Raw genomic sequence first — 12,718 nt, forward strand, 5'->3', positions numbered from 1 at the left:
AAAATCAAATTGTCACAGAACGGAGCCTAAATTATTCGGTGAGACCGTCACAATGTAGCTGCTTTTTTTTTTTTTTTTAAATAAATATAAAAGATAGAAGTATCTCAAACTTATATTATGCTTTAATTAAAGAGCATGCATATTTTAAAATTTGCATCCAACTTATTATTTTGATGATTTGGCCGAGTTCTTGGACAATAATTTGTTCAATAAGTTAAATTGCAAATCTAATCTTTATAGTTTAGAGAAATTTTAGATTTAATCTTTATAATTTATAATTAAAATTTAGTTTTGTTGATTTGATCCCTTATTAACCGTCCTTATTCATGTGGCATTATCAAATTATAATAAATTATTATAAATTTTAAAATTATTGGTCAAATTCTAACTTAAAAGGATTAAATTACACCGATGTTGATCCTAGTGGGCAGATTCTACAATTTCTAGGTTTAGAGGGACACTTTTAGAAAACGAAAGAAACTAAGGGGGCAAATACGAAATTGGGTAAAAAAGAAAGACAAGAATCGGCTGTTATAAGGGAGGCACAATACAAGAGGCGGTTTCAGAAATCTTCACTAAAACAGAATAGAATCCGTAGCAGTGTGAGTTTCTGCATTCATGGCTTCCACTCCCGGAATCCTCACCGATTGGCCATGGACGCCGCTTGGAACCTTCAAGGTACCTTTTATGGAAGTTTATCTTCTTTCTCTTCTTGCTTCGTTATGTATGTCGCCGTAATTTTCTTTTCCGCCATTTTGCACCTTCCATGCCGTCGTTCATGGAAGTTTATCGGAGATTTTTCTCTGCTTGAATGTTCACCATTTGTTTGTGAAAATCTCACATAGTTGATAGAATATTCCTGTAAAATGAACTTCTGATGATCGAGACTTAACGATGATGATTTACTTCAATTATGCCCTAAACTGTTTTTAATTTCAGGTTTGGTTCTTCGTTGTTTAGATATGCATTGTACCGAGAAATTACGAGCAGTATTCTGAATGTGTTTTCGAGTAATGTGTATCTGTATTTCAATCGACAGAGCAATCGAAATGACCTTGTGATTTTTTGGTTGCAGTACGTGATTTTGGCTCCTGGATTTATCTACAGCATCTACCAGTACATGGTGAAAGATGAAGCAGAGAGAGATACTACCTGTCTTGTAATTATCCCGCTTCTTCTGTGGAGAATGATTCATAACCAGATATGGATTTCTCTCTCTCGTCATCGAACTGCTAAAGGCAATGCTCGGATCGTGGACAAGGGCCTTGAATTCGATCAAGTTGATAGAGAAAGAAATTGGTTAGTATTTCCATTCCCTTCCTAACATTCATGTGCTGCAATAGTATATACTTCACGAATTGTTGAACAAAAATAAGAATTAGGCAGTCGTTTACTTATTTTGATTTTGGATTTCCCCCCTTAAATTTGTTGATAGGGACGATCAAATTTTGTTGAATGGAGTCCTGTTTTACCTAGTAACGAATTTAGCTACAAAAAGTCGGAATCTACCTCTATGGAGAACAGATAGTGTGGTTATTACATTTCTGCTACACGCAGGTCCAGTGGAGTTTCTTTATTATTGGCTTCACAGAGCTCTCCACCATCATTTTCTCTATTCTCGCTATCATTCTCATCACCACTCCTCCATTGTTACAGAGCCAATCACTTGTAAGCCATTATTCTTCTTTTAAATTAGCTTTTATAGTTCATTAATTTAAGTTCCAAATATCTTGGGCGGATGATTTCTTCTGAATTGGAGATAATGTGGCAGCTGTGATTCATCCATTTGCGGAGCACTTGTCGTATTTCTTGCTCTTCGCTATTCCAATGTTGACGGTGCTGTTTACCGGAACCGCTTCTTTAGCGGTGTACATCATATACCTTACATACATTGATTTCATGAACAACATGGGGCACTGCAACTTTGAGATCATCCCCAATCGCCTCTTCATCCTCGTTCCACCTCTCAAATACTTTCTGTACACTCCATCGTAAGTTTCTCTCTTTCTCAAGAAAATTTCTCCTACATGAATCCTTAATTTGACACGTGTACATTCTTCTTAAAGAATACATACCTACATTTGAAGCTATATTCGTGACAATTTTTTAATTTTTTTTTTTATAAATTCTGATAAATTTTTCTCTCTTTATAATTGGAAAGGATGCATAAAGATTGGGATAATTTGGACTGCAATCTAATATTACTCTAAAATATTTTGAATAATACTTGAATGCATCTCATCTCTATGGTTTCCTCTCTCATCACTCATACTAAATAATAATTAAAATATTTCAAAAAATAAATAACATAGACAATTTAGTAGGATGCACAAATATATGTGCTACCTAGGATGCACCGACTGAGAGTGAGATCTATAAAAAATAGGATGCACTCAATTATCATCCAAATTACAAAAATATCCTTTCAAAATTGTAATAGGAGCCTTGACCTTGAGAAAACCATTTAAGACTACTTTTTTAGGTAGAATTTGGTTAGAATGGTAGATAAAAATTTGAACTCAAAAGGTGTGTAGGTGACCTGTAACAAAATTGAGATCATAATACTGTTTCATGTCACTCCTATCTATGCCTAATTTTTAAAGTCTTAAAAATATTTTTACTATTAAAATAGTTTCGAAATATTAATAAAAGGTAAGGAAATGGGTGTGTCTGTATTAATTACAATCATCGAAAGAGTATGAGTATTTTTTACTATTAAAAGATAAAAATATTTTTACTATTAAAATAGTTTCGAAATATTAATTACAATCATCGAAAGAGTATGAGTATTTTTTAGATAGAAGAAAATGGGTGTGTCTGTATATGTATATATATTTATATATTTTGCAATTTAATGGAAAATTTCTTGCACTTTACATATTCCTCTTGTTTCGCTCTATTTTTTTTAACAAAAATATTGTAATTAAAATATGGATGGGAAAATTGAACTTTTAATCTTAAAGTCGGTAGTACAAGTACTATGTCACTTGAGTTACGATCTTGTTGACTCTCTTAAATTTTCTCATACATAACATCTTGGAGATTCAAAATAATAAATAAAGATATCAGGTATAGTACACCTTTCTCTTATTATTGAAAAAAATGCGTGCATTTATAACTTTATTGTCAATTTTGTAAATCACTTTTGTTTTAATTTTTTCGTTTTTCAAGCTCCATAAATGTAGGAGGGAATAATCTTTGACCTAAAAAAAATAGTAAATTAAAAGAATCTAAGTTCCATACTCAATTTTTCTATACATACATAAAAACAATATTTTAAATTTAACAAATATCAATTTTTAATTGAGCCTACTAGAGATGCATTAAAGATGGGTGCAATAGTATTGTTCATTGGTTTGATTATTTTTCTTTGTGTTGCTATCCAATTTTATTTTATACCATGAGTGTTATAATTTTTTTTTTTTTAATTTACTCTTTTTAGATTTGATCTCCCATAGGAAACTCATTATGGTTGATTTTTATCTTGCATCTACCAAAAAAAACTTATGTTATCAAATATTGACTTGTATCCTAAGCTACCTATTTTAAGCCGGCAAGTTTAGTTTAAGCTTTTATGACATCAAAGTTTAGAATCAACATTTGTCTAAAAATACTAAAAACAAAAAAAGGTAGATATGAAACTTTACAAAGGAAAACAAAAATAAGAAAACGAGAGGAAAGGAAAAGGGGAAAAAATTAAAAAAGACAAATTACGTTTCTTTGAAGGTTTGGCATGCATTAAATAAGAGACAGCAGACAGCCACATATACATTAATGAGTTCCATAATATTTTTCTGTTTTTTTCCTTTAGTTTTCTTTTTCTCTTAATCGTCCGTCTCTTTTCATACATATATATAGCTGCCTACCAATTAATACGACCACGTGGATACAGAACCCGAATGCCTTTTCGTTTGAGAATTCAAAAATAATAATAATTATACTTCTCCACTTGTTTGCAGTACAGTTTTGATTTTATATAAATAGAAATTACTTTTAGTTTTATTTTTAGTAAAAATAGAATACTACTTTTTTTTTTTTTCTCCTTTGTTTTGTGCACACTTCAAATTACATCTTATCTACATGAATTAAGGGTGTTCGTGTGTTGGATTGGGTTGAAAAACTTTTTGTCCTTTGGATTGGGTTGAAATTACTTTTATTTTTATTTTTAGTAAAAATAGAATACTACTTTTTTTTTTCTCCTTTGTTTTGTGCACACTTCAACTTACATCTTATCTGCATGAATTAAGGGTGTTCGTGTGTTGGATTGGGTTGAAAAACTTTTTGGATCTAATCTAATTATTCGGGTTGTTAATTTCTTTAACCCAAATAACCCTTTTTAAAAGATCAACCCAACCCAACCAAACCATGAAACATTTGGGTTGAGTTGGTTCGGGTTGATCGGGTTATTTTTGTTCTAAAAGAAAGTAAGTTGTTAATATGTAAAAATTTGATTTAATTATTTTTATATATTAAATTAAGATTAACATCTCAATTTTAATTTATATAATTAATATTTTATTTTTAAAGTGCTAAAAAACTTTTTTTAGGAGTTGTTGGAGAATAAATTATCCAAAAAGAAAATGATAAAACTTAATAAATATATATAAATATGATTGTATCATAAATAAAAAATATACATTATAAAGTTAATAATAAGTTCGGGTTAATTTGAGTCATTTTAGGTGAACCCATGAACCAACTAAACTCACCAAAGTTTTTTTTATTTGAACCCAACTCAACTTAAATGAGTTGATAACCCAACCCAAATTGCATGAATTGAGTTGGGTTGATTGGTTTTTCGAATTATCGTGTTTTTTTGAATACTTCTAATATGAATAGATGAAAACTTGGCTGAAGACTACGGTTAACACTATTTATATGACATGTGGGCCATATGGGGCAACAATTTCTATGGGTATCACAACTATTAACTAGTTCCATGTGTTAATATAGTACCATTTTCCTCCTTTGCCCTTTATTTTCTTATCACATTTTGATTTCTTATTTTTTTTAAAAAGAAATTTGTTTAGTGCCTAAGATTTTGTTTAAAAATTAAAATTTGAAAAATGGACGAAATGGGAGATAAGTTACTACACAAAATTTAGGGAACTTGGTACTTTATCTTCTAAAGCTAGGTTCAAATTGGTTGTATGAAAATTAATTTAGTCTTTTGTTATCTTTTTTAAAAGAAAAGTTTAGTGTTTGTTAATTGTTTTTGTTTATTTGGCAGATATTTGAATTGAGTTTTAAATTAAAGAGTCATAATATTGAATTTCAACTTAAAGTAATAATTTTTAAGAAAATATTTAAGTGCACTTGTTTTTTTTTATTAATTTGTTTAGTGACAGTTTTTAATTAAAAAATAAAATTTTTAATTATTATTTTATTAGATACATTCCTAATCATTGCTCTATGTTTTAAAGGTTTATTCTCCATGCAAACAAAAGTAAAATATAAGGTTCCAATTTGGTAAATATGGGGAAAACTAAAACGATCTTTTTGATAATTTAAAGAGAAAACAAATATTTTAAACTTTAATTAAACAATAGAAAACTTCTTTCTGATAAGATTAAATCCAGTAATTTGGATTTGGCTTTGATTAAAATTTACAACATTTTTTTTTTAAATTAAGGTTTAAAATTTATTTTAGTCTTGAGCATTTGCGTGATTGTGTGTATTTTATTTTTATTATTTAAGAAAAGTATTCGTTCTAATTCCATCTCAAATTTTTAATTTGTAGACTTTATATAATAGAACTATTTTATTCCAAAAATTTATCGATTACAAATTGTTTATTTATTTTTCTAGGGGAAATAAAGTCATAGAATACATAATATATTAAAACGTATTTTTCAAGAGTAATATTAAAAACTCGAATTCTACATTATGAAGTGATGAAAGTTTATGAGCCTTAATTTAAAAAGGTTGATGGAATGAAAATTATGTTCACAACGGCAGGTTTCATTCGCTGCATCACACGCAATTCCGGACGAACTACTCCCTGTTTATGCCCCTCTATGATTACATTTACGGCACACTGGACAAATCTTCAGATTCCCTGTACGAAAAATCCCTGAAGAGAGAGGAAGAAGTTGCTGACGTGGTTCATCTCACTCATCTTACAACTCCTGAATCCATCTATCATCTACGGCTAGGATTTGCTGAGTTGGCCTCCAGGCCCCACACTACCGCCTGGTATACGTGGTTCTTGTCTCCCATCACCATCGGGTCCATGCTGTTGACTTGGATTTATGGCCGTACATTTGTCGTTGAGAGGAACCAATTTGAAAAGCTCAAGATGCAAACATGGGCCATCCCTAAGTTCAATGTTCAGGTTACATTAATTAACATATGATTTTGTGTGCTGTCTGATTATTATTGATCTCTTTACTTTTCAAACTAAAAAGTTGAGTACTATCTAACTTTTCACACTACCTTCTAACATTTATGAAGTCTATGAAATTAAGACTACCTGGTTGTTAGCTTGGCTTCCCAACCATATGCTGCCACAGATTTTTTTTTTCTTTTTTTTTCTCAAACGTTTTGGATTTCTTTTCTTATGATGTGGCTCATTGGTTTCATGATTGTGTTTAGTTTAGTCTCTAACAAATGAAGCTTTGAACTTATCTGTACAGTACTTCCTTCAATGGCAAAAGCAATCGATAAACAGCTTGATTGAGGATGCTATAGTAGAGGCAGATCAAAAGGGTTGTAAAGTCTTGAGTTTAGGTCTCTTGAATCAGGTATTCAACTAATTTCTTCACAGATCTCTGATCATAAATTCAGTGGAATGCTAACAAAAATTTTGGAAGAAATTGCAGGGAGAGGATCTAAACATATATGGAGGGCTTTATGTGCAAAGGAACCCTAAGTTAAGAGTCAGGGTGGTGGATGGAAGTAGCCTGGCTGTGGCTGTAGTTCTCAATAGTATCCCCAAATCTGCCACCCAAGTTCTCTTGAGAGGCAAACTTACAAAAGTGGCTTATGCCCTTTCTTATTCTTTATGCCAAAGAGGAATTCAGGTCTGCATTTATTTATTATTATTATTATTTTATTTTAATAAAAACAACAACTTTTATTAAGTAAACATAAAAAAAGTATATGGGAGCTCCTTTTACAAGAAGGGACTCGAACTATGCAAAATAGTGCTTATAGTATAGTTATAAAAGGTCATTGAAATCAAAACCTATATAGAGACATGAAAGTGAACAAGGAGCAATCTTCCAAGAGTCCCTTTCCACATCCCTAGACACCCTTTTATTCCGCTCCCCTCAGAGGACCCATAAAATTACACACGCCTCCGCCATCCATAAAAAATGACCCTTCTCTCCAAAAAGCGGATTGAGTAGGTCAGCATTTAAAATGGACCTCTTTTCCTTATCCCTTTATTTTATCTGAGTGAATCATTTTGGTGAAATGAACTGAAAGTTTGAGTTGATGAATCATTGTGCAGGTAGCTGTGTTACATGAAGAAGAATACAGGAAGCTCAACAAATCATTCAACACCAAGTTTGAGAGCAATCCAGTGCTTTCAAAAGGCTATTCTCACGATGTAACTTCCAGAAATTACTTATAATCTTTTCACCTATTTTCAAGATTTCATATGAAGAAACGTTCAATAACAGAACCCATCAACTTCTTTTTTTCAAGTAATAATCTTACCAAAAAACTTCATGCAGATATGGTTAGTAGGAGATGGACTGACAAACGAAGAACAACTGAAAGCACCAAAAGGAACGACTTTCATTCCCTTCTCGCAGTTACCTCCGAAGATTGTACGCAAAGATTGCTTCTACCACTGCACCCCTGCATTGAAGGCCCCTCGTTCTTTGGAGAATGTGCACTCTTGCGAGGTACACACTCGACAACTTTGCTCATAAATATGGTTTAGTTAAAGAATATTAGAACGTTCCAACTTGAAACCAATCTATCAATTAAAAGTTCTTAATATATGTTGAATTAACAATAAACCTTTTGGTTTAGTAGTTGGTTAATCTGGTAGAGTAGAATGCCCTATATTTGTAATGTTATTTCCTTAAAATTCTAATTAATATTTGTAGTTTACATGTTAGATTTTGTAAATCAAATTAAAATTTTAAGTCCACACATGTCATGTAATAGTTTAGATCATATGGGCAAGAAGTCTAGAGTTCAAACGAATTTAATGGTTGTTAAGGTTAGCACTAAAGATATTATATGTTCGTGATATTCAAATGAATAATTTAGGTATATTTTACTGAGATTTTCATAGGAGATTTATACAAAAGAGTGAGAAAATACAAAAGGAAAGTTTAGCTTAATTTCCTAATCTGTAACCTATTTAATTTATAACACATGGTGCATCAATTTAAAGATCGCAATGATTGTAGCAAAAGTTTACTTTCTAACTTCTTACCTGTATAATATTTCAATTTTAAAAATGTAACTTTTAAAATGTTAATACCTTTATTCAACATTTGAACCTAAAACAAGCAAAGGGAGGCGCCAACTTACCTCTTTGCTTCTATTTCTGAATATCAAGAGTCCGTTTGATAACGTTCCCGTTTTCTGTTTCTTGTTTCTTGTTTCCTTTTTTTTAGAACAAGAAATAGGAATATGTTTGATAACTATTCATGTTTCCCGTTTCTTGGAAAAATGAAAAAAAAAAAAATTGTTTGATAACTATTTCTTGTTTCTTATATTTTTTCCTTACATTTTTTCCCCATATTTTATAGTTTAAATATAATCTAGTTATATAAAAACATATATAGCATGCATTAAAGTATAAAAAGTAGTTATCAAATATTTAAACTATCGAATGCACGTAAGTCCTAATGTAAAATTAATATCGATAATACAATTGCTTCTATCATTCATACGTTGCTAAAATTTGATTTACAAAATTATTTCTCACTCAAGTCATTTGTTTTGAATTTTAAATTATGTAGTATCAAATCTAAATCAGTTTTATTATTATATAAATGTCGTGGTTGTTAAAATATTAAAATGAACTTAAATAAATATCTTAGTAAACAAAATTTATATTATTATAAAATTAAAATTGGTTTCGTATATCAGAGAAATTTAAAAAATATGAATTTAAAAAATATATAAAATGTATTTTGCAAAATTTAAAATTTAAAAATATTTATATATACATATTGAAAAGAAAAGTTATTTTAAATGATAAAACTATGAAAATATTTACAAATAATAGCAAAATATCATAGTCTATTTGTGATAGACCATGATAACCACTGAAATTTTGCTATATTTGTAAATATCTTGGTTTACTTTCCTATATTTATAAACAATCCTATTAAAAATTTAAAATTTGAAAATTAAAATAATATATATATCTAAATATTTGAAAATTTAAAATTCAAAATTAAATTTACTTATATTTGTAAATATTTTGGTTCATTTTCCTATATTTGAAAACAATCTTATTGAAAATTTGAAATTTGAATTAAAAATATATATATCTAAATATTTGGAAATTAAAAAATTCAAAATTAAATTTAATATATTTATATATTTTTTGGTTCATTTCCAAAATAACCCTAATTGAAAATTTGAAATTTGAAAATCAAAATAATATATAAACTTAAATATTTGAAAATTCAAAATTCAAAATTAGATTAAAATATAGATATTAAAAAATAATAAAGAAAATAAATATAAATAAAATAAATAAATAATTATAAAAGAAATATAAAAAATAGAGGAAAAGAAAATAAACATAAATAAAAGAAATATAAAAAAATGTAGAGAAAAAAGAAATATAAAAGAAATAAAGAAGAAAATAAATAATTATAAAGGAAATATAAATAATATAGAGAAAAAGGAAATATAAAAGAAAGAAAGAAGAAAGTAAATATAAATAAAAGAAATATAAAAAAATATAGAGAAAAAGGAAATATATATATATAAAGAAAAATAGAATAAAAGAAAGTCTCATGTGAGATTTGATTCACGTGTTTTACAGCAATGAGCCAAGTCTCCATTATAATATATTAAAGAACAACTTTAAATAAAATAGAAACGGAACAAAATTACTTTTTGTAGTTCCTCAATTATGGCTCCATTTTTAGGAACATTTCTCAAATTTTGGAAACATGAAATAAGAATGATTATCAAACAGGTCAGTTTCTTGAAAAACGAGAAACGAAAACGTTATCAAATAGACTAGAAGTTTGATTCTCTATCTAAAAGTATATAAGAACCTTTCAGAACATATATGGTAATAATAAAAGTTACCTTGAATAATAATCGCAGAATTGGCTGCCGAGAAGAGTGATGAGTGCATGGCGTATTGCGGGTGTGGTGCACGCTATGGAAGGGTGGACGGTGCACGAGTGTGGCTACACCATGTCCAACATTGACCAAGTCTGGAAGGCAACTCTTCGACACGGTTTTCAGCCTCTTACCACGCTCACTCCCTGTGACTCCATGTAATAATCATCTCATTAATTACCTTAATTTATATATATGTTTTTACATATAAATGTGTGTGTGTTTCTGTTCTGAAAATATTAATTATTGGCGGAATAATATCACTCTACGAGCCTATGAGTATTGTATGAATCTAAGATATATAACTCACTTTTATAATTCAACGTGTATCCTCTGCCTTTAATATGGCTACTAATGGTGATGTTTATGCAACAATTATTAGTGTTCTGGTCAAATACCTGACACCATAGCCTTTAATGTTTTTCATTACACTCTCATTTAATTCTTCATGAACTAATCCTAATCCCTTTCTGACTTTAATTATAGAGGGAGAAATTATAGCTTTGAACTATGCTTTCAATTATGATATTTATTTTACAAATATAATCAACTAAGTGTTGATGTAATATTTTTCTTACTTCAATTCTAAATTAAGTTGGTGTGATTCGGTCATATGGTTGAATAGATTAGATAATAAATGTCATTTCGTGTTTATTTATTAGTATTGACAATGTTGACGGAGTGGAAAACACAAATTAAATTTCATAGATTATTGAAACTTTTTTAGAGTATAGACATTAAATTAGTCTAAAATATTTTTCCATCGCCAGAATGGACATCTTTTCGAGATTCAAATCTCTTTCTACTTTCATTTACTTTACTAAAAAATATTTTCACATGAACCCTTAAAAAATTACTTCGCTAACTTTGGGGTGCATAGGCATCTTTAATTGATCGGAAAGTAGGGATATTGGTGTCTTTTCTCACATAAAACTTAAAGTAGAAAAACCAAAATGACAAAAAGTTTAATGTTCGTTCACAAAATTCTCCTAACTTTTCAAAACATGAAGGGCAACTAAAAAATGTCTTTAAAGTTAAAACAACGTAGATAATATTTAGAAAAGTAACTTGTATAATTGACAAACAATAGTCTAAGCCCATCATTATTAGTTCATTGATTTGAGCACCTTTCCTTTTGTTTCACAAAAAGGAAATTGTCCTAAACCGATGAAACTTGAAAATTGCTTAACAAAAATCAATAAACTTTGTTTATATCTAAACCTAGAGAATTTAAAATGGAGTGGTAAATCCTATTAACTTGGTTGAGATAAGGAAGTTTGTGAATATTGCAAAATTGACTTCTTTATTTTCGTATTTGATTCAGCTTCATGAAATGATAACATGTGGAAGATAGTTGTTGGAATGATAAATAGATGTTTAAAACAGCCCATTTAGGTCTCGTGTTGTAATATTTTTGTCCCGTTTGATAATCATTTATTTTTTTTAAATTAATCCTTCAAACACTATTTCTACCTCTAAATTTCTTGATTCAATGGTGGAAGGAGTGTATATAGATTTAATTTTAAAGTATTAAAAACAAAAAAAATAGGTCCCTTTTGATAGCTATTTGGTTTTTACTTTTTGAAAATTAAATATATTTCCTCTCAATTTCTTATTATGAATTTCATTTTTTTTAGTAAAAGAATTGAATGTTAGCCAACCTAAAAAAAAGTTTTCAAGATATATATATATATATATATTTTTTAGTTTTCACTTTGCTTGATTTTTATTGGTAAAAAGTATATAACTAAGCAATAAATTTAGAGATGAATGGATGTATATAGATTTAATTTAAAAAAACGGAAATTCTTACTTTATAACAAAAGTTTTTTAAAAAAGTATTTGTACTTTTAGAATTTTTTACTATGAAGTGCAAATATTTTCAAATATTTTTTTATATTTAAAAAACTTCTTAAAAAAACCTAAAAATAAAAAAGGAAAGGATTACTAAATATGATCTAATAATCACCTAACACGGTCTTAGATAACGTAACATGTTTATCTTTTGACTATTTGAGTTAGTCTAATAAAATTGCCTCATGTCTATCAGATTAAATAATTAGATTTTGTATCTATGTAATGAAACAAATTAATTCGAAGACATGTCGTCACAACTATTCAATGATCATGTAGGCTTACAAAATCAAATAATGTCATCAGACCATTTGGATCAAAATCAAACATGCTGAATCCTTAAGCCCTTGGAAAACTTTATAAAATAGAAAAGTAATGGTAATATGTAGCACTTTTAAAATCAATAATTAAATATATATCAATAATTTTAAAAAATTATAAATATAGTAAAATCATTGCCGATAGACTAATCTTAGTAATATAGTATATCTCTGATAAATTATTGTTACCTATATGGTCTATCATTGATAGACTTTGAGAACTGGATCTTAATTTTACTATATTTGTAAATTTTTTTGCATTGTACTGT

At 28.7% G+C, this 12,718-nt stretch overlaps 1 protein-coding gene across 1 annotated transcript; it reads left to right on the forward strand.

Annotated features, from left to right (window-relative positions):
• Positions 1 to 523: 523 nt before the first annotated feature.
• Positions 524 to 10,650, forward strand: LOC120067038 (very-long-chain aldehyde decarbonylase CER1-like). Its single transcript, XM_039018415.1, has 10 exons — positions 524 to 678; positions 1,076 to 1,299; positions 1,436 to 1,668; positions 1,772 to 1,991; positions 5,959 to 6,334; positions 6,636 to 6,743; positions 6,822 to 7,022; positions 7,454 to 7,552; positions 7,680 to 7,853; positions 10,258 to 10,650. The coding sequence occupies exons 1-10, from the start codon at positions 619 to 621 to the stop codon at positions 10,435 to 10,437; spliced, it is 1,875 nt and encodes a 624-aa protein (XP_038874343.1). The 5' UTR covers positions 524 to 618; the 3' UTR covers positions 10,438 to 10,650.
• Positions 10,651 to 12,718: the final 2,068 nt, after the last annotated feature.

This window comes from Benincasa hispida, chromosome 1 (genome assembly GCF_009727055.1).
Source record: "Benincasa hispida cultivar B227 chromosome 1, ASM972705v1, whole genome shotgun sequence".
Lineage (NCBI taxonomy): Eukaryota > Viridiplantae > Streptophyta > Magnoliopsida > Cucurbitales > Cucurbitaceae > Benincasa > Benincasa hispida.